Here is a 20,510-nt window from a genome sequence, read left to right on the forward strand (position 1 = left end):
AATGTAAGCTTATAGTAATATATTTACATTTCCGATGTGTATTTCCTACTTTGTCTTGCAAACATAAATTGATGTTTAAACTTCGGTTATTGCCAAGTTTGACAACCTTTTCCGACTAATAATAGGAATCAGCTGTCTCGATATTGTAGGGCTGTTCCGTCAGAACGCATAATGTTCATTGAAAAATGAGTTTTTTGGAAGCACAGACATAAATAAATAAATAGATAAAAAAAGGGAAGGGGTTGGGGGGAGAGGGGATATAAGATTTCCTGTTGTAAATAGTTAACTGTTTTTCCTGACATTTTAAAATGGCTGCTAAGAATACTTTATGAGGGTAGAGCTAACGAAGAAATTCTTTTTATTTGATTTGAAAACGCGTTTCCCTGTAAAATGATCAAATTTAGGATACAAGTTTTCACGACTTAATTATGTCTTCTCCGTACAACATATGCCATCGTGCAATGCTTACAGGTATCAGTACCATGTTGATACTGATTTTGATACAGTAATAACATGATAAACAAGATGTGTTTATGAAACACAATGCCCCTGGTCCGACAAAATTCTGAAGTACGACTTCAATCCTGTAGTGTGTACGGCATTGCTAATTGCATGCACACTTTGGGAAACATTCATGCATTCATTGTGGTAATGCTGTTTCTTTACTTTCAAATGTAGGTCAAGGGTCACGATGAAGGTCACACGGTTATAAATTTTGGTAACACTAGAAAGATCTTGTCACACTCGCCAAATATGAAAGCCATACCTCTTATGGTGCAACAGTTATTGCCAGTGTTATTTTTTTCAAATGTAGATAAAACGTCACAGTCAAAATAAACACTTCAGGGTTATGACACTATGAATGACATTAAGATTAGCCCATAGTCGGTTGATGGAAGGGGAGGGAAGACCGACAGGGGAAAATGTAAGAATATATAAAGAAATCAAACCGTTCAGATGGACCACGGACTCCGTGGATAGACCAATGAACGTTATATTCAACTTTACATTATATTTCAAATCGCGAACAGAAAAGCTTGGAATTATCTCTTTCATTTTGTCTTTGCCACAAACTTTTGCAAGTGCTCCAACGCCTATTTAAAGTTTATGTGTTTTGAAGACGAACTTTCAAATTGAAAATTTTCAATGTTGGATGTATTTTGCCGGAGAATTCGACCAGGTGTTCTGGAAGAGTAAGCATCTCCTGCTTCGTTGACTACACCCGCCATGTAAACCTTGGTCAAAACCAAGTAATGCCACGTTCTCAAATGAGAAAATGGTTTATAACAACGGAAACAACAGGCAAACTAACAAATAAGTCCAGCTTCGTGTCGCACAAAGAAACGAGATCACTATGGTGATCATAAAACTTCCCTATAATTTTCATCAACCTTCATCTTTTGAACTTTGTGTTAAGAGTTTGTCAGGCAGTTGATGAAATCGTGATAATGGGGACAGGTCCGTGCATATCGAATCAACTGTGACATGTAAATACCATAGGTTGGAGATGCTGGGAATTTGCTATCCAGAAATCGGAATATTCACAATAGGGAAATTGAAATCATCACGTTTTTCATACAGCTTGATGGAAAGCTGTCTACGTTAGTTTTGTAGTGGGAAAAGATCGAGATAAACAGCTGATGTATCTGTCTCTTGTATCTATACGATGGACGTAGTCAGTAAATTTCTTGTTATTTTAAGACAATTAATATAACTGAAGGTGAAATTAAACAACTTCGCAAGGTCTTTGTGACATGTTTTGAGAAACTCTTCAATAAATCCAACCTCATATGAAAACAAAAACAAGTCAGCCAACAGGGGGCGCAGTTGATTCCGATGGGTATGCCAATGGTAAAGCAACGTAGAGCAAGTCAGTAGGCCTAGATAACGCTCGACTAAACAGAACTCTTTTTTTGGCATAACTAGTAAGACAAGAAATACCGTGTCCGATCCTAGCGAAGGCAGTGAATAAACAAAATGATCGAGAACTTGAGAGGAGTTGGGGTACAAATCAGATCTGAAAAAAAAGTTGTAACTAAGGCAGGTAACCCATTCTAATGACTAACTTGGAATCTGCCGAGGTGTTCCGATTGGAGGCCCAACTGTGTTGCGAAGTGACGTCACTAAGTGTTTATAGTAACCATTGTTTGTTTGGGACCGCCAAGTTGTGCCTGAAGTTGCAGAGCGGGATTTTATCGAAACCTGTTACTTTGATAAATTGTAAGTATGCACGTGTACTGGTTAACAATGTGCTTTCCGTAACAGCTTTATAAATATTGTTGTCATTTCGCACACTGTAGGTCCAACTTTACGAAGTTATAGTAACGCTGCTTGTACTTCTAGATTTTCAGTTCCGTCCATTTTCGATAAAAAAACCTCCCCAGTTTTGATACTTATCTACAAAATTAGTCAGAGCCAGTATTTGTGTTTGTTAAAGTCTACAACTCTGACCATATTTTAAAGTGATGTATTATATTATTGTGATATTTTTTCTGTTTTCTTCAGCATAACCATGGATTTCTCAGACACTATTGAAGACATAGTACATGAAATGTGTGTGGACGTAACTAGAGACGCTTTTGCAGAAATAGCTAGAGGTGAGCAAATATACTTTTAGAATTTAGATAAGCCATGCAAATGAATGTGAAAAAATCTTAGCATCTTGTAGGTTTTTCATACATTTAGGATATTTCACTGAAGAAATGGATATAATCTGTACTTATATTGAATGAAATACATAATTTATCAGAAACTATTCAGGACTACAACTTTCTGAAATAAAAAATAGGATAAAATCTACTCAAATACAAAATAAAAAACAAATATATAAAGCCAGTTTTCTTTGTTCTCATTGTAATCCAGTGAACCATATGCAGCTATATAAATGCCACCTGCTAGTAGTCACTTTTCTCTGCTTCACTAATCGGCCTTTTTAGATAGGATTTATTGTAGTTATCAAACTCTCTTCATCATCCATTAGTTTAAATGTTCAAGTGATCTGTGTGCTATTGAAGTAGACATCAACTTACTTTATAAATTCATACTGTAAATAACACATATCAATATTGGATTTATCTTTATCAATATGTAATTGTTTACTTTCTGTAGAGGATACCAAGGATGAGGACAAGGAGTCTTCCAGTGTACAGCTGTTTGTTTTGGGTAAATCTCAATACGTATTTCCACCAATGAAATGAAATAATAAGAATTTTACTTTTGGCTCAAGCAATTTATGATTAAGCTAATACAACATAATCTAGATTTTTTCACCCTTAAGCTATTTAAATATATGTATTTGAAGACATCAGTATGCATAGATATAAGAAAGATAACATGTATTTCCATATGAAATATAATTGCTGCAATGATTTAAGAAACCTGGCAGTTCTGTAACTGATATTGAAGTAAACTTTTCACAGGTCGCAGGAAGCTACCAGTGCTGATGCCATGCCATGCCATGGCCAACAGGACTGAAATGTTAACTCCAAAGTGGAGACAATACCTTACCACACCTAGGACATGTAAAACAGGTAATTGATATACTTACAACTGTATGTAAGTTTTTACCTGCCCAAACATTTGTATTGGCAATTCTTGTTAAATGATTAAGTCCAAATTCCTGAAATAAAACAGTTTAGATTAAACACAGATTTTATACACCAGTATAAAATGTCTAATCTTGTTGTTTACCATCTTGCATCTAACTAGGATGACTGTTCTTTGTAAATAGTGATCACTCCTTGTACATGTAAAGACTATGTACAAGATATCTCATGAACCTATAGACAGATCTAATCTATATCCATGCTATAACATTACATCGTTATCTTTTTCTGGGGATATTTGTCCCTTGAGATTGTTGAATATGTTCCATCAATTTACTTAAAATCTTAGAAATAATAACAACATTTATGTTTTCTTCATCCACACTGAGCAGACTATGATTTGTCAATTCTACACATGCGTGATGTGTCATTGACTAAGAACTGGAAAGACTGTTCACCTGAAATGGAGGACCAAGAGCTCCGTCAGAAACACAAAGAACGTGTAAATTTATGGAGAACTCTCTTTACCAACAAAAAAAATGGTAAGACATATTGATAAATAATTGTGATAGTTCTCGCCCACTGCCAATTACCAACAACAAAATTGGTATGTACATACTGATAAATAATTGTGATAGTTCCCGCCCTCTTCCAATACTTGGGAATGTTGACATATTTAAACATTTTTTAGATAGTCAGAATAGTATGTTCATTTAACTTGCTCAGGTGAAGGAGAATGACAATGTTCAAATAAATGGCCTCTCTTGAAAGATACAGGGGTCAAAAGTATTAAACTTTCCAATTATTTCTGTTGCCAATAACATATTACCTGTAGGTAAATTGTAATGAAATATTTTTTTCTATTCTATTCTATTCAGAGACGTATCATCCATGTGTGTTCAGATACAAAGCCACCAAATCTTTGTTGGATTTCCTCTACCCAGTAAGTTGGAGAAATGTTAATGTCCAAACTTTTAAGCAAATTAACAACATTACAAACCTGTACATGTGTTACATATAGCTGCCATGTTTTAATACATTCCTTTTTGAAAGAGATAGGATTCCTTCCTCTGAAATCAGGGTTTATTAGCTTGTATTATTTGTCACCAAAGAATTAATCTAAATGTAAAAATAAAGACTATATCTTCTGCAACAGAACTACATTTTTAAGCAAGTCATTTATGAGCGATTGCACTACAAAATGGCAGAGACATGAGACAAAACAATCTCAAACTCTTTTATTCAAATATTAGATTGAATGATGTATTTTCCTATACTCTTATTTGATTAAGATATCTTCCTTTTGTGGCATAACTTTTTGTCTAATATCATACAAACCTATTAGTCAGACTGGATCAGACAGACCTATTGCTGAGTATTGCATGATTTTTCTCTTTCCTATAAGTTTCAGCTTAAATACTTTTTACAGTTTAACATGTTACCAGGTTCTGAAGTTAAAATTTCATAACTTGTGTGAAAAACTAAAGCTAAATGTTACAGTACTTTATTTTAAATACTGCATTACACTAAATTTTGCAGAACAAGAAAATTAATTTGGAGAACACGTTTGAGGTTATAGACCTAAAGGACATCATTCCAAAGATTGTCATTGACTACTGTGGTGATATTTCTGAGGCAGAAGTAGCAGACAAGGAAATGTCTTGCAAGTCACTTACAGGCAGCAAAAGGGAGCTGGGAACCTGGGACAAATTTCTGTGCTGCTTCCGGACAGTCTAAACAGAAACATTGTGAAAAGATGAACAAGTGAATCGTTTTAGTTGTAATACTGTATTATTTACAACAGATTATACCATCGATAGGAATTACACACTTTACTTAAGTAGTTACTGTAAATATTATCAAATTATAAAAACGAAAATGACATTTTTTCTGTCAAGAAATCATGATGTCCTATAAATCTCAAATGTCAATTTAAAGAAAAAAATAACTTTAAAAAATAGATTACATGAAAAAACAACATGTATTATTTGATTAGTGAAAAGGTGCAAGTATGATAAAAAGTGACTGTTTTTGTAAGGTCTTCTTTATTGAAACTATAGTTTAATTAGGTTTATGCTATCTTTCTATACACACATCAAAAAACTGGTTAACTAGTGTTCATCTGGGTGCTATCAGTTATTCTTTAAGAAATTTTGAAAATCTTAATTGGAAATATTGTTCATTGTATATCTGAAGAAACACATTTCCATATGATCATGTGATTACCGCTCTAAATTGTGTATACCTTATATTGTGATCTCAGATGTGAAATTTTTTATACTGTATATTTTGTTGTTATTTGATCACAGGAAAAGTATAGTTGTTTAACATATGTGAACTGTTGGTGAACTTTCATATCTACTGTTTGTTAAACCACTGGTATTTGGTCATTGTTTACAATGTATTCTTTTCAATAATTTATTTTATGAATTATAAGATATTATACATCATTTGTTTAAATCTAATATACATTTGTGTTAAAATCTACTGATTTGTTTATCAAACATTTAATAGTACATCCTTGATACCATTATGAAATCAATACTTCTGAGAGAGGCTAGAAATAAAGAAAAATGAACTATTTTCTGAAACAGTACACAGAAAGTATTCATAATTATCAAGGATGTGCCATATTACCGAAAATAACAATGAACATGCATTTCAGCATATTTTAGTGAAAAAAATACAACAGTTGAATTCAACAAATTTTGGTCACTTATTATTTGAGCATTTCAATTAATGATAACACTTCAGAAAATGTATTATCATAAATTATTTCTTATGACACTCGTAGTGCCTTGCATAATGGATCTTATAATGAAGAGTCAGACAGACAGACTTTACAGAATACCAACTGGTAGCCACCCACATCAGTATTTTGGACTCTTGTAATTAATATCAAATTAAAAATTCTGATTTCCCTGTCAACAACATATTTTCACTGGTAAGAAAATTGTAATGGTTAAATGAATGTTATAACCTATCAATAGATATTTATCAGTAAGCAGTATACTATTTTTCTAGGATTACTTCAGGGTCGAAGTGACTAGTATAGATCAAGTTTCAAATGTCAAGGTCACCAGCAGAGGAAAGTTGATTTGCTGAGCATCAGAAATATTACTCGTGCTTGCAGATATTTCTTTAAAACTTTCCAATTATCTAATCTAAGAAAAGGTCGATATCAATTTGAATACCTTTTTGATAGTCCAAAGCAAAGGCCATTGTAAAAATCATTTATTAACCCTCTAAAAGTATATACAATAATTATTGTCTCTGCTCACAGAGTTGTGTACAACTTTGAGTTGTCCTTCTTGTCCCTCTTAAACTTCACCCACAGTTTCCTGTGCAAAGTTGCTATAACAATGTTTTTATAGCCTTGTCATATTATGAGAAGATTTTGATAAAATTTCATACATCAACTATAACAATAGCTCTGATGAGTTTTTTTTTAAGGGTTCATGGGTCAGGGTAGCAGTTACCATTGATACAGTAGAAATTTGTAAAACATTGACACTAATTTGTATTTTTTTGCTATGTATTATGACTTCACACAACATCTTTTATTGTCAGGTATATTGATACACAAAGATATCAATTATACAAAATACCAAAAATGACACAACGATGAAGGGATTGAAGTATTTTTGTTTTATTTGAGATTATTTATTTCCTACCTACTATACAGAAAATACTTTGATTAATATCTAGGCAAATATCCACTATAGAAGACATGGCTTATACATATCATCTTATCCAACAAATTTAACAAGACAATCTTCACATACAAAATATATGTAAAATGTCTTGACATTTAGTATTTCATTGTTTCCTCTCTAAAAATATCACAGCACATTGTTTACATTGGTAGTAAAAGGATCGTATTTACAATAAATTAGCCATCCCTGGCACTCTTGTGTAAATAAACTATTTTCATCAAAGTTTAATAAATATCATAAATTTGTTAGAATCTGCTATTGTTTACTAGTCATGTTACAAAGTTAACATATTAATGGTAACATCATAAAATGTTAACATACTACATTCAACCTGATTAGTTAATGTTATTCTTAAATATTCTTAAATGCAGATAAAAATTCCATCTTTGTACATATCGGCCCAGCTGTTCTTCTAAAGATATTTTTCATAATCATTCATTAAAATATTGATTAAAAGTTGAATCTTAATCTGAAACAACTATGAGAGAGATGGTATAAAATTACAGATCAGAAAATCCAATATTAACCTGCCTGTAAAGCAGACTTTGTCACTCAATACAAAATAATCTTCAATATAAATAGAATGCCGATCCTTCCATCCATGTCAAACACAGGATTCAACTAATAGAGCAGTGTTAGGCACACATCAGACTGCCTCAATGAGTTATCATACTATTCAGTGACACATAAATGTATATATTGAGCTGCAGGACATCAATGACTAGCAAGTGAATAAGGGAAAAAATAAAAGCATCTACCGGTAAACATTACCTACATAGACAATAGTTAAATCATTGTTGGCTATCACTGTAGGAGAAGACACTGCTAGGACTAAAACTTGTCTGAAGGTAAACTTCTAATTAATATTGGTAAAGCAAAATTCACATACAATATACTACATGTATGGATAGCTACTGGTAATAAAATATCAAACAATAATAGACTATATAAACTTGCCAGCTGCTTTCCAGTCTTACTGGTATTCTACAATAAATGTACCTAAATCTATCATCACAACAAAATATAAATAAATCAAGCTGGAGCCTTTATAGGGATGTTCTTATACACTCAACTACAGGACGGAAATTAAAATATCAAAATACATTTATAACTATGATTACAAGATTGTAATCACAAATCACAGTATTTATAAATTTAATATGAATGATGGTATGATGAAAAATGATTTCATATAGATATGGGGAAAATATCACATTTTGATACTTGTTCAATTTAAACAAAAATATAGCAGTAAGGCACATACAACAATTGTCTATATAAAAGGACAAGTACACAATTTAAGCAGAAAATTTATATATAATACATTTGTATATAAAGCTTTCTAGTATAAATAGGACCCAGCCAAATGTAGAGATAGAGGTAAATAATTCATATAGACATTCCAAGAATTAGAGGATACATTCCTACATGGCAGTGGATGACTGAGGAAGCGACAGAAGTACAAACAAAATAAACTACAGCATCTCTTATCAACAACAATCTGTTAACAAAAAATCTATAAACAGTTGACAAACTTAAGTTCCACATGAATGTTTTAAACTGTTGGAAATGAAGAAAAACCTTTTCCTTTTTTAAAAAAGGACTTTCACTTAAATGAATTTGTACATGTATAATTAAAATCTTGCAAAAATTCATAACCAATCAAATTATTTTTTCATTTAAACAAAGAAAAAAAAAGGAAGGGGTCAATATCAGTTTTGAGGGGTTGGTGGTTCCAGGCCCTTTCCAAGCATTAAAGCTTGTAATGTTCTGTGCATTCATTGGGTGTAGGTGCAATGATGAAGAAGTTTTAAACTATATAACTAGAATTATATTCAATGTATTAAAATGTAAATGGAAAAATTATCATAGAAGAAATATATATAGATAAATATTTGAAAAGATAGAGGAAACCTAGCACCAGGGTTAATCAGATATACAAAATGCCTGTAATTGGTACCGAATGCACTAAAGGTAGAAGCTGAAGAGTCATCAACGCAAGAGGAAAATACAACATCAAGTTATAGACTAAGATTATCAGACTGAACAGCGATCTGAGCTGCAGTACAGCAACAAAAAATTAAAAAAACATTAAGTCAACAAAAAAATAAAAATATAAATAAAAATTGATGTTACATTTGAACATTTTGGCTGTAAAATCAAATGTGAAATTTTATTTTAAAGTTCCTGGCCTTCAACAGGACAGCCAAGGAATGTGTTAAGTATGGTCAGCTACTGATAAAATCTTTCCTCCTTTTTCAGAGTTCTTTCCAAGATCAGACAATTATTTAACAATCAAATTGAACTTAAACAAATACAATGGTTTGGTAATTACTTTTTAATACAATTAAACGACCATAATCAAATGTTTATATTTGTTAGCACTAGTAGTGTACAGTACCAGGACTGCTTTGGTTATCTCCCCTTACTATACAGAAACTACATATATATTGAACCACTTTCAATCAGACCCGTGTTGTTCACTTAAGAAAATGATGGAACTACTAACCTAACATACAGTCAGACAGGCAAATACTTTCATGGCCTGATTTAAGCTTGAAATAGTAATCAAATTAAAGAGAAACTAGTTGCACTTGAACCAACTGTCACTAGCAACTTGTTCAGTGCAGATAAAAAGAAATGGGTAAAGTTATAATTTTGTAGGATATCACTGGGTTAACCTTGTATGTCAGCTAATCATTAGGTAGTCATTATATATGTATATAAATAAATGTTGTATTCATTATTTATGTATATAAATAAATGTTGTATTCATTATTTATGTATATAAATAAATGTTGAAAAAATTTCTAGTCTCTGAATTGCTGAAATCCATAATAAAACAATTAAAAACCATAAACAATATTAAAGCGAAAAAAAAATTCAAACTTGCCACCAAATAAATCAGATCGTTTTGATTTATGAGACAGGAATATAATACATTTTGCCTATGACTGGCAAGCAGACACGATTAACAAATAGCAATCTCAACAATTGTGCTGCATAATATCAATGGTTATGTACAGATCGTCAGGACAATAGTTGTGGTGCTGTCAGATCCAATCCCTGAACTGTTGGTAAATCTAACATCATATTTAAATAAATCTTATCACTAAACACCAGATATATATCCAACAAACGATGGGTTGGTACAACGTATATGATAGACCTTATCACTATCCATAGTTGGAGTTTATGGGAGTAACAGCAGATCAACCACAACAGGTCAAACATCAGTGTGGTCAAGTACATCAACAATCTGAGGTTGGATCCTGCAAAAAATTAAAAAAAATATTTTACACTCTTTAAATCTAATATCACTATCATTCCCCTGTATGTTGATTTCCTGGTTTAATGGAACTGCATGCAGACATTTTTTAATGTGAATATGAGATTACATTTGTAGCTTTGATATAGATACATGTATATGTGTGAATATAGGCTTCTTTCCTATGTATCATACTTGTGAATTTGTTTTATTCGTTATCGTAACTAGAATACTGACAGATCAGGAAGGGCCCCACTGTTTGCCTTACAGTATATTTCCTGGATCAGAACCAAGCAAAAGCAACCATCGTGCTGTGAAATTTCCTAAAGTTACTGAGGTAATGGAAAAGCTTGCACAGGCTTCTCTGTTCATCAAGATGCTCCAAATCTTGTCAGCAAGATTGTATCTCAAAGAAAACACCCACATTGCTATGTAAGGATTAAAAAAGTGAACCAAAGTTTACAATAGGAGGTCCTGCTGCAGCTGAGGGTGACCGAGATTCAAAACTACACTTGTATATTTCAAAAACTACCATTGTAGCCTACATAAATAAATGACAGGGTATTGTTATGTTGTAAAGATGTTATAAAAAGTTACCTGTGAAGTTCCCTTGCTAGTTGTTGTAACCTGAGGAACAATCCCTGCCGAGAAATCTGGGTAAGAAACGTCAACATGACGTTCATCAGACACCGGAGGAACTGTCAGAAAATAAACAGACACAATATTTCTTGATCTTTCTTTAGTAATGATATGAGATGGGTATTTTTCAATGTTGATATCTTAAATCACAGATGACTGAGTCTGGCTTGGCAGCTCCTTATTTAAATTACTAACCCAGTTTAATAGTAAAACACATGTATTATATGTTTTTAGTTTACCTAATTTATTTCTATTTTAATTATCTTCACATGACAGCTTAATGTGACTAAAAATTTTATGAGTGTTTGGTCTAACGATGACATCACATTAACTGTTGATATTGTATCTTATGATTGACTTACTTGGAGTCTCTGACTCCAAAAGGCTGTAATCAGAATGATGTTTTTTCTTCTTCTTCTTTTTGTCTCCTGATTTTTCTTTATGTTTCCTAGGCAACAGAATTTATACATATTACATCATTGTAAAGTATCATTTTAATGAGCTTTTTATTTAACTTTCAACAGTTTTTGTATTTGTATTTTCATATTTTCTTTTTTCTGTGACATCAAATTTTTCTTTATATGAAAAGAAATTAACGATATGATATATTGTTATGATTACAAGACAAATTGTATGTTGACTTAAGGTTTGAAGTAGACAGGATTTTTTGTTACAAAATATTCCATACAGTGTTTGTATAATTACTTCTATTTATCCTTTTTGTAAGACAGCCACAGTTTAAGACCTGCATGTCTGAAGCTTACATACATAAAAATGCTACAATAGCTTGTATTATAGGGGAGGAGAAATCCCAACAAAGTTCTGTATGATTGGTAGTTTACCTGGTGTCTGTTGACAGAGTAGCTGTGTCTTCATCTGTAATCTCCAGCAGGCCTGTATAACACACACACATATACTGTAAAGGGTGTTTTATTGGAGAGGTTTTATTTTTCATAATTTTCTAGGATGAATTGAACAGCAACAAATTGGAACCTAGGAAACAGTCCATTTTATAAATTCAACAAGAAACATATACTCTTTTAACAATGTGACTTGTAAAACAGCAAAAATCTTTTGTAGGAGGCAAATCCTGACTAAAGATAAAAAAAAAAAACAAAATCCTGAACATTTTTTTATAATTTCATATGTTTAATTATACAGGTCAGAAAAAACAGGAAGCAAAGTAAGTCATATCTAATATGGCTCAAATTTATTTACTCAATGACAAGAAATGCAGATGATAAAAAAAAAACTATCGCATGGTAATTTGGACATTAACCTTTCCTGCCATCCCCTCTAGGTTATCTCCCCTTTCGACATTAACCTTTCCTTCCATCCCTAATAGGTTATCTCCCCTTTTGACATTAACCTTTCCTTCCATCCCTAATAGGTTATCTCCCCTTTTGACATTAATCTTACCTTCCATCCCTGCTAGGTTACCTCCGCCACCACCAGCCATCTGGAGAAGTAAGGTTTTTATGATGTTCATGTCTTTTGTCACTTTCTGTTGCATTTTCTTTTGTGAATCCTTCAGTTCTGCTAGACTTATCTGTAGTGATGTCACCTCATTCTGTAGAGCTTTAGTTGTCACCAGACCCTCTTGGTCCTCTTTACTCTGTGGGCCACAAAAGTCAAGTCACATACTTTGTTCATCTTTCATACAAGTCACTAAAATTAATTTTTTTTCAAATGTTGCTTTAAAAGCTATATCTATATACAACATTAACATCTAGTTGTTTCTTTACGGGATAGATCATAATTTTCAATCATTTGATTAACTAGTTTCTTGACATACAGTTTACTACCGATGAAGGGAAGGTGTGAACGTTTCAAGTACTGTAGTACTGAACAAAGTATTGATAGTATTGTACTGAAGTACTTCACCAATCGAATTCCTTAAATTTATGCAACAAGCTCTCTGATTGGCAGAGCCAAGTCTAGATCGATTGTGGGTGGAGCCAGGTGAAAAAATACTGTGCAGACATCGGCATTTTACAAACACTCGACTGTCGCGAGAGGTTAATTGGAAGAGTCCAAGTCACAGGTGGCTTCAGATCAGACCTAATTGGGTTGTCCCATTTTTTTCGTTCTACACCCAATGATACCTTGCTTTTCCATCGATGGTACAACGAGAAAACGAAAGTCCCATATATTTTTTATTTTATTTTTTATCTTTCCATCGAAAATTATACATATCCGCAACATGTGAAAAAACTTAAGTCGGACATTTTTCCAGCGATTACTTAGTAATTGTTATGTAACTGATAGTGTACAATAACTCCGCCTACCGAACAAATTGGGTGTCAGATCAACTATTCAGGTTGTCTAAACTCCGCCCCCGACCAATCACAGAGGTCGTTGTATACTTGACTCGATTATTTGAATACTTCAATACAATAGTATCAATACTTTGTTCAATACTATAGTAAGTGTGTTGTTCACACCTTCCCTTCATCGGTAGTAAGTACCCAAAGTGATAAATAATATCAGTTTCCCTACATACAGCTTTAGTGCCGAGAGTGAAATGTAATAACAGTTTACCTACATACATCACATGAAATATTAAGTATCTACAGATATGTAAAAGAAATATAAACACTAAGTAATCATGTTAAGGTATGGTATAAATACATTGACATGCTGTCTGCCAAGGTCTGTTTTCTGGTTGGCCCCCGAAAAAAAACAAATAATGCAAAAGCTGATCAGAGTAAGATCATGGTTTCTATTACATTGGTTAAACAGAATGTTTTTTCCTCAACAATGATGATTCAGTAAAGGAAACTGTGACCAACTTACATCTGAATTACTCTCTGAGCTTCCAGAGAGGAATTTCTGAGCAAACATTTCTCTGAACTCATCCAAGTCCTCCTGTTAAATAAATAAAAGTACAGTGTACATGACATAATGTATTTTATGAAATTACATGAGATATCACTATCCTTGCATCAAATTTGATAAATATGGTGAGTGATCCTACATGTATATGTATGGTGAGTGATCCTACCTTTATATGTATGGTGAGTGACCCTACCTTTATATGTATGGTGAGTGACCCTACCTTTATATGTATGGTGAGTGACCCTACCTTTATATGTATGGTGAGTGACCCTACCTGTATATGTATGGTGAGTGACCCTACCTTTACATGTATGGTGAGTGATCCTACCTTTATATGTATGGTGAGGGACCCTACCTTTATATGTATGGTGAGTGACCCTACATGTATATGTACGGTGAGTGATCCTAACTTTATATGTATGGTGAGTGAACCTACCTGTATATGTATGGTGAGTGATCCTACCTTTATATGTATGGTGAGTGATCCTACCTTTATATGTATGGTGAGTGACGCTACCTTTATATGTATGGTGAGTGACCCTACCTTTATATGTATGGTGAGTGACCCTACCTGTATATGTATGGTGAGTGATCCTACCTTTATATGTATGGTGAGTGACCCTACCTTTATATGTATGGTGAGTGACCCTACCTGTATATGTATGGTGAGTGACCCTAACTTTATATGTATGGTGAGTGATCCTACCTTTATATGTATGGTTAGTGACCCTACCTTTATATGTATGGTGAGTGATCCTACCTGTATATGTATGGTGAGTGATCCTACCTGTATATGTATGGTGATTGATCCTACCTTTATATGTATGGTGAGTGATCCTACATGTATATGTATGGTGAGTGACCCTACCTTTATATATATGGTGAGTGATCCTACATGTATATGTATGGTGAGTGACCCTACCTTTATATGTATGGTGAGTGACCCTACCTTTATATGTATGGTGAGTGATCCTACCTTTATATGTATGGTGAGGGACCCTACCTTTATATGTATGGTGAGTGACCCTACATGTATATGTACGGTGAGTGATCCTAACTTTATATGTATGGTGAGTGAACCTACCTGTATATGTATGGTGAGTGATCCTACCTGTATATGTATGGTGAGTGATCCTACCTTTATATGTATGGTGAGTACCTGTATATGTATGGATCCTACCTTTATATGAGTGACCCTACCTGTATATGTATGGTGAGTGATCCTACCTGTATATGTATGGTGAGTGATCCTACCTGTATATGTATGGTGAGTGATCCTACCTTTATATGTATGGTGAGTGATCCTACCTGTATATGTATGGTGAGTGATCCTACCTTTATATGTATGGTGAGTGATCCTACCTTTATATGTATGGTGAGTGACCCTACCTTTATATGTATGGTGAGTGACCCTACCTTTATATGTATGGTGAGTGATCCTACCTTTATATGTATGGTGAGTGATCCTACCTTTATATGTATGGTGAGTGACCCTACCTTTATATGTATGGTTAGTGACGCAACCTTCATATGTATGGTGAGTGACACTACCTTTATATGTATGGTGAGTGATCCTACCTTTATATGTATGGTGAGTGACCCTACATGTATATGTACGGTGAGGGACCCTACCTTTATATGTATGGTGAGTGACACTACCTTTATATGTATGGTGAGGGACCCTACCTTTATATGTATGGTGAGTGACCCTACATGTATATGTACGGTGAGGGACCCTTCCTTTATATGTATGGTGAGTGACACTACCTTTATATGTACGGTGAGTGATCCTAACTTTATATGTATAGTGAGTGACCCTACCTTTATATGTATGGTGAGTGATCCTACCTGTATATGTATGGTGAGTGACCCTACCTGTATATGTATGGTGAGTGACCCTACCTTTATATGTATGGTGAGTGATCCTACCTTTATATGTATGGTGAGTGACCCTACCTTTATATGTATGGTGAGTGATCCTACCTGTATATGTATGGTGAGTGACCCTACCTGTATATGTATGGTGAGTGACCCTACCTTTATATGTATGGTGAGTGATCCTACCTGTATATGTATGGTGAGTGACCCTACCTGTATATGTATGGTGAGTGACCCTACCTTGATCTGTATCGTGACTTTTTTCATGTCCTCTTCACCCTCCTCTGTCATGTCATCATCATAATACTCCTGTAGAGGGGAGCACTCCTTGGCTATGTAGTCTAAGAATTGGTTTCTGGCTTTACTTGACATCCCGTCCCAGAAACCTAGGCATGTTATTGCTTTCTGCATAATGGCATTGGCCTGAGCATTGTCATACACTCTGAAACACGACACTCAGGACGTCATATCTTAACACTACACTAAGCATGTCATAATGTCTTACCTAAACACAACCCACAAAATGTCAGATTAATAATACCGACAATAATTACTGAAACTTAATCAATTAAGCCCAAAATAATAATTGAAGCTAAATCCATTGAGCCCAAAATAATAATTGAAGCTTAATCCAATGAGCCCAAAATAGTAATTGGTGCTAAATCCATTGAGCCCAAAATAATAATTGAAGCTTGTATTGGTAATAGTAGGTTTTTATCCTCACCTCTGGAAGGTGTCCGACAGGAGAGCAATAAACAGATTGAGACAGATAATAGCAGACAAGGCCAGCCAGGTTCCAACCAAAATATCTGTCATGATGGGGTCGATCAACTTTAGATCCTGTAAACAGACATGATGGTACACTGTATCATTGCTGGTTCTCTTCAGTGTTTGATGTTTCTTTTCTTTCAGAATGAAAATTGTGAAGTTTATGTGAAATAACATTATCTAGAAAATCTTATATTCTTTTATGTAATTATCAACATTGGAGTATTTATACTCCAGATCAAAAGTATTCCTTTTGACCATCCGTTTATGCGTATTTAAGAATTAGATCACTGCACTAACATCATACTGGTATTCGTCCACCAGTGTCAGACGGAACATAGTGAAGAGAACAGCATTAAAGTCTTCGAAGCCAGAGACAGTTATGGTGGCGTTTGCATTGGGATCATGCCGGTCTTCATATGCCACACGTGTACCGCCGAATATCATCCAAAAGGCACACACTAAAATCAGGAAAAAGAATACTTTATCACTAAAAAGCACACATTAACAGTAAAAGGAATTTTACATCCGAAGGCACACACTAAAATCAGGAAATGGAATGTTTTATCCCTAAACAGCACACATTAACAGTAAAAGGAATTTTACATCCAATGGTAGACATTAAAATCAGGGAAAATTAACTGGTTTTTTTTTAAAAACACACACTATAATGGCAGAAATAAGTATTACCATTCCACTGAGATTATTGTTTATTCTATATACTGTACAATGGGGGTACCCCCATGAAACCAGAGACGGGCAGGTGACCCCCATATTATTTCAAGCCCCCCTGGGGAAGCAAATTCAGTCTATGTAAAAAGCAAGTGTGTAACCATTGCATCTCAAGATATGTACTTACCATATGGCAGGAAGAATTCGAGGTAGAGGAAGGCAAATCTCAACAGATCATTCAACATGTGACTCAGTATCACAATAAAAGGTCCTGAAAAATACCAAAGTTTTATCTTAAAGGAAATGTACATGACAAGTTAACATTGAAATGAGAATTGTAAAAATTAATTGATTATATTGTCACTTGTTTTTTTATGTAAATGATTTTAGAGACAGATTTCATATTGGATCAATCACATTCAGGCATTAGAATGTTTCATAATTACAAATGATTAACAAGCAATTTACCAATGAGTGAGAAAGGACGAGCTGATTTGGCAAGTCTGACCCACAACAGGATGATGGTGATAGCCATTACGCTGATGTGTAACCGCGCCAAGTCTTCAGAGTGATGTATTATATCTACGATGTGGGTAATTATCACAAAAAATAGGAAACCGTAGCATACCCAGTCAAATACATTCCTACAATATAAAATACATACATTGAAGAGCTTGTACATAACTCATACACTGGTATATGTTATCGCCATCTCTATATGTACTAAGAGGCGTGTTAAGATGACTTCAGAAGTACAGTGTATTATACATCAGACATTATATTTTTCCAAATATTTTCTATATTTCATCACAAGTCCATAATGACTGCTTTGATAGAGTTTCAAAAAGGTCTCTTTTGTAGTTCTCGAGAAATAGTGATCGCATAATTCAAATACCAAAATTCAAAATGGCCACTGTCTGCCATCTTGAATATTGGATCTTACTCAAATTGTGGATTGCAAAACTAGGGAATAGACAAAAAGTGATTTGAAGAGCCCACCTTATTCCAAAATCTCATGATATCACTCTGACAAGATGAAGAAATTAACATCATTACTGAATTTTATTCTTATCATCGGTACAGATCCTTATATGTTATAAGACCTATCATGCAAAAATTGCAGTGATTCAATTTTGATGACTCAAAAAAAGACATTTGAAAACATACAATTACATCCTAATAGAGGAAGCAATTGTCCTGACTTGTAATGAAACATGATTACTTACCAGTAATCTTTGAAATATTTGGGAGACATTTTATCCAAATCTTTGAGCTCACTCCTTAAGAAAAGTTCTTCCTCAGGCCAGCGTGGGTGACAGAATTGTAGATCCTGCTCTATATCTTTCATCCTTCTGTTTTCCCATGCCTGTTAAGATGACAAGCAATCAGAAGACAATAAGATATAATTAAGAGATATGTCTCAATTTTGTTTTTAATTTGACTTTTGACTGGAAAAAAATAGGAATTTTCTACATGGATATCAAATAATTAGTGGTAAAATGATCATGTTTCCCTGTGGGATTGTAACACTATTACACTTTGGTGTACACAGGGAATTCTAGATTAAGGTATGGTTACTGCCAAACAAATATCTCTAATGTTGGATCTTTTGACTTTAAAACAATGTCAAATAAACACAGCTTTATTGCCAATCAAGTGATGTAGTTTACTGAATCTTATTGGACATGGATACAAAGGGAGATAACAACCTTGTGTCGCCGAACAGACTGTCTGTATTCATTGATTTCTTCTACGACCTGGTAGATGGTGAATGCTATACAGGCAACCTAAACAAAAAAACAAATTTTAAAATGAAATGTCTGTATTCATTGATTTCTTCTACGACCTGGTAGATGGTGAATGCTATACAGGCAACCTAAACAAAAAAACAAATTTTAAAATGAAATCAGGAGTCAACAACGAGTGTCAGTCAACAATACATCATCAGTCATCATTACATCATCAGTCAACAATGCATTGTCAGTCAACAAAACATTGTCAGTCAACAACGAGTGTCAGTCAACATTACATCATCAGTCATCAATACATCATCAGTCAACAATACATTGTCAGTCAACAATACATTGTCAGTCAACAAAACATTGTCAGTCAACAATACATTGTCAGTCAACAATACATTGTCAGTCAACAATACATCATCAGTCATCAATACATCATCAGTCAACAATACATTGTCAGTCAACAAAACATTGTCAGTCAACAATACATTGTCAGTCAACAAAACATTGTCAGTCAAAAACATTGTCAGTCAACATTACATCATCAGTCAACAATACATCGTCAGTCAAATACATTGTCAGTCAAAAACATTGTCAGTCAACATTACATCATCAGTCAACAATACATCGTCAGTCAACAATACATCGTCAGTCAACAATACATCGTCAGTCAACAATACATCGTCAGTCAACAATACATTGTCAGTCAACAATACATCGTCAGTCAACAATACATCGTCAGTCAACAATACATCGTCAGTCAACAATACATCGTCAGTCAACAATACATCGTCAGTCAACAATACATCGTCAGTCAACAATACATCATCAGTCAACAATACATCGTCAGTCAACAATACATCGTCAGTCAACAATACATCATCAGTCAACAATACATCATCAGTTAACAACTTAATTTTACACATTTTATCAGTAAATAATACTATTTGTTATAGGTAGATTATATTAGTTAAACTCACCAGTAGAACAATTCTCCACCAATGGTCTGGCAGAATGTAGTGATGACGTTCGTTGTACTCGACCATAACTCCCAAGACAGACCACAATAAAATGTACACAAAGTTCAAGAAGAATTGGAGATAGGCACGCCATCTAAAGTACAAGAACAGACAAGTACGAAAATAAGTAAACACATTGATGAAAAATCCAGTTATATACATATAGTAATAAAACTATCATATGAATGTTGTTGGCAAGATTTGCCAAGAAATAAGGTTGTAATGTCAACCAATGTCAAAATGAAACAAAACAGGAACTGATTAATAGGATATGTTAATAATTAAATTTGATAAAATTGCTCACCTTGCAAAGCGAACCCACATAATATTGATGAGTCTTGAGAACACTAGATGCATCAGTAAATCAAACTGTTTATAGTTGACAGCCACTTGAAGCTGCAAGAAAAAAAATTGTTAAATTGGTTCAG

At 33.7% G+C, this 20,510-nt stretch overlaps 2 protein-coding genes across 2 annotated transcripts in view; one reads left to right on the forward strand and one right to left on the reverse strand.

Annotated features, from left to right (window-relative positions):
• The first annotated feature begins 2,512 nt into the window (after nt 1–2,512).
• LOC132552435 (uncharacterized) lies at nt 2,513–5,282 on the forward strand. The gene is made up of 6 exons (XM_060216602.1): nt 2,513–2,597; nt 3,109–3,162; nt 3,420–3,530; nt 3,938–4,087; nt 4,424–4,488; nt 5,085–5,282. Exons 1-6 carry the CDS (start codon nt 2,513–2,515, stop codon nt 5,280–5,282), a joined length of 663 nt encoding a protein of 220 aa, XP_060072585.1.
• Nucleotides 5,283–10,082: 4,800 nt separating this feature from the next.
• Nucleotides 10,083–20,510, reverse strand: part of LOC132552465 (transient receptor potential cation channel subfamily V member 3-like) — a 30,494-nt gene continuing 20,066 nt past the window's right edge. Inside the window, exons 12-26 of the mRNA XM_060216634.1 lie at nt 20,387–20,478; nt 20,044–20,176; nt 19,034–19,111; nt 18,551–18,690; nt 17,793–17,968; nt 17,512–17,595; nt 16,953–17,113; nt 16,609–16,724; nt 16,125–16,326; nt 13,965–14,036; nt 12,588–12,783; nt 12,011–12,062; nt 11,531–11,616; nt 11,127–11,227; nt 10,083–10,533 (exon numbers count right to left, since the gene is read on the reverse strand). Of these exons, the coding sequence (XP_060072617.1) occupies nt 10,513–10,533; nt 11,127–11,227; nt 11,531–11,616; nt 12,011–12,062; nt 12,588–12,783; nt 13,965–14,036; nt 16,125–16,326; nt 16,609–16,724; nt 16,953–17,113; nt 17,512–17,595; nt 17,793–17,968; nt 18,551–18,690; nt 19,034–19,111; nt 20,044–20,176; nt 20,387–20,478 (1,710 nt within the window). The 3' untranslated portion in view covers nt 10,083–10,512. The remainder of the gene's footprint in view (nt 10,534–11,126; nt 11,228–11,530; nt 11,617–12,010; nt 12,063–12,587; nt 12,784–13,964; nt 14,037–16,124; nt 16,327–16,608; nt 16,725–16,952; nt 17,114–17,511; nt 17,596–17,792; nt 17,969–18,550; nt 18,691–19,033; nt 19,112–20,043; nt 20,177–20,386; nt 20,479–20,510) is intronic.

This window comes from Ylistrum balloti, unplaced genomic scaffold (assembly GCF_031769215.1).
Source record: "Ylistrum balloti isolate Yb309-2 unplaced genomic scaffold, AGI_CSIRO_Ybal_v1 Utg370248, whole genome shotgun sequence".
Taxonomy (NCBI): Eukaryota; Metazoa; Mollusca; class Bivalvia; order Pectinida; family Pectinidae; genus Ylistrum; species Ylistrum balloti.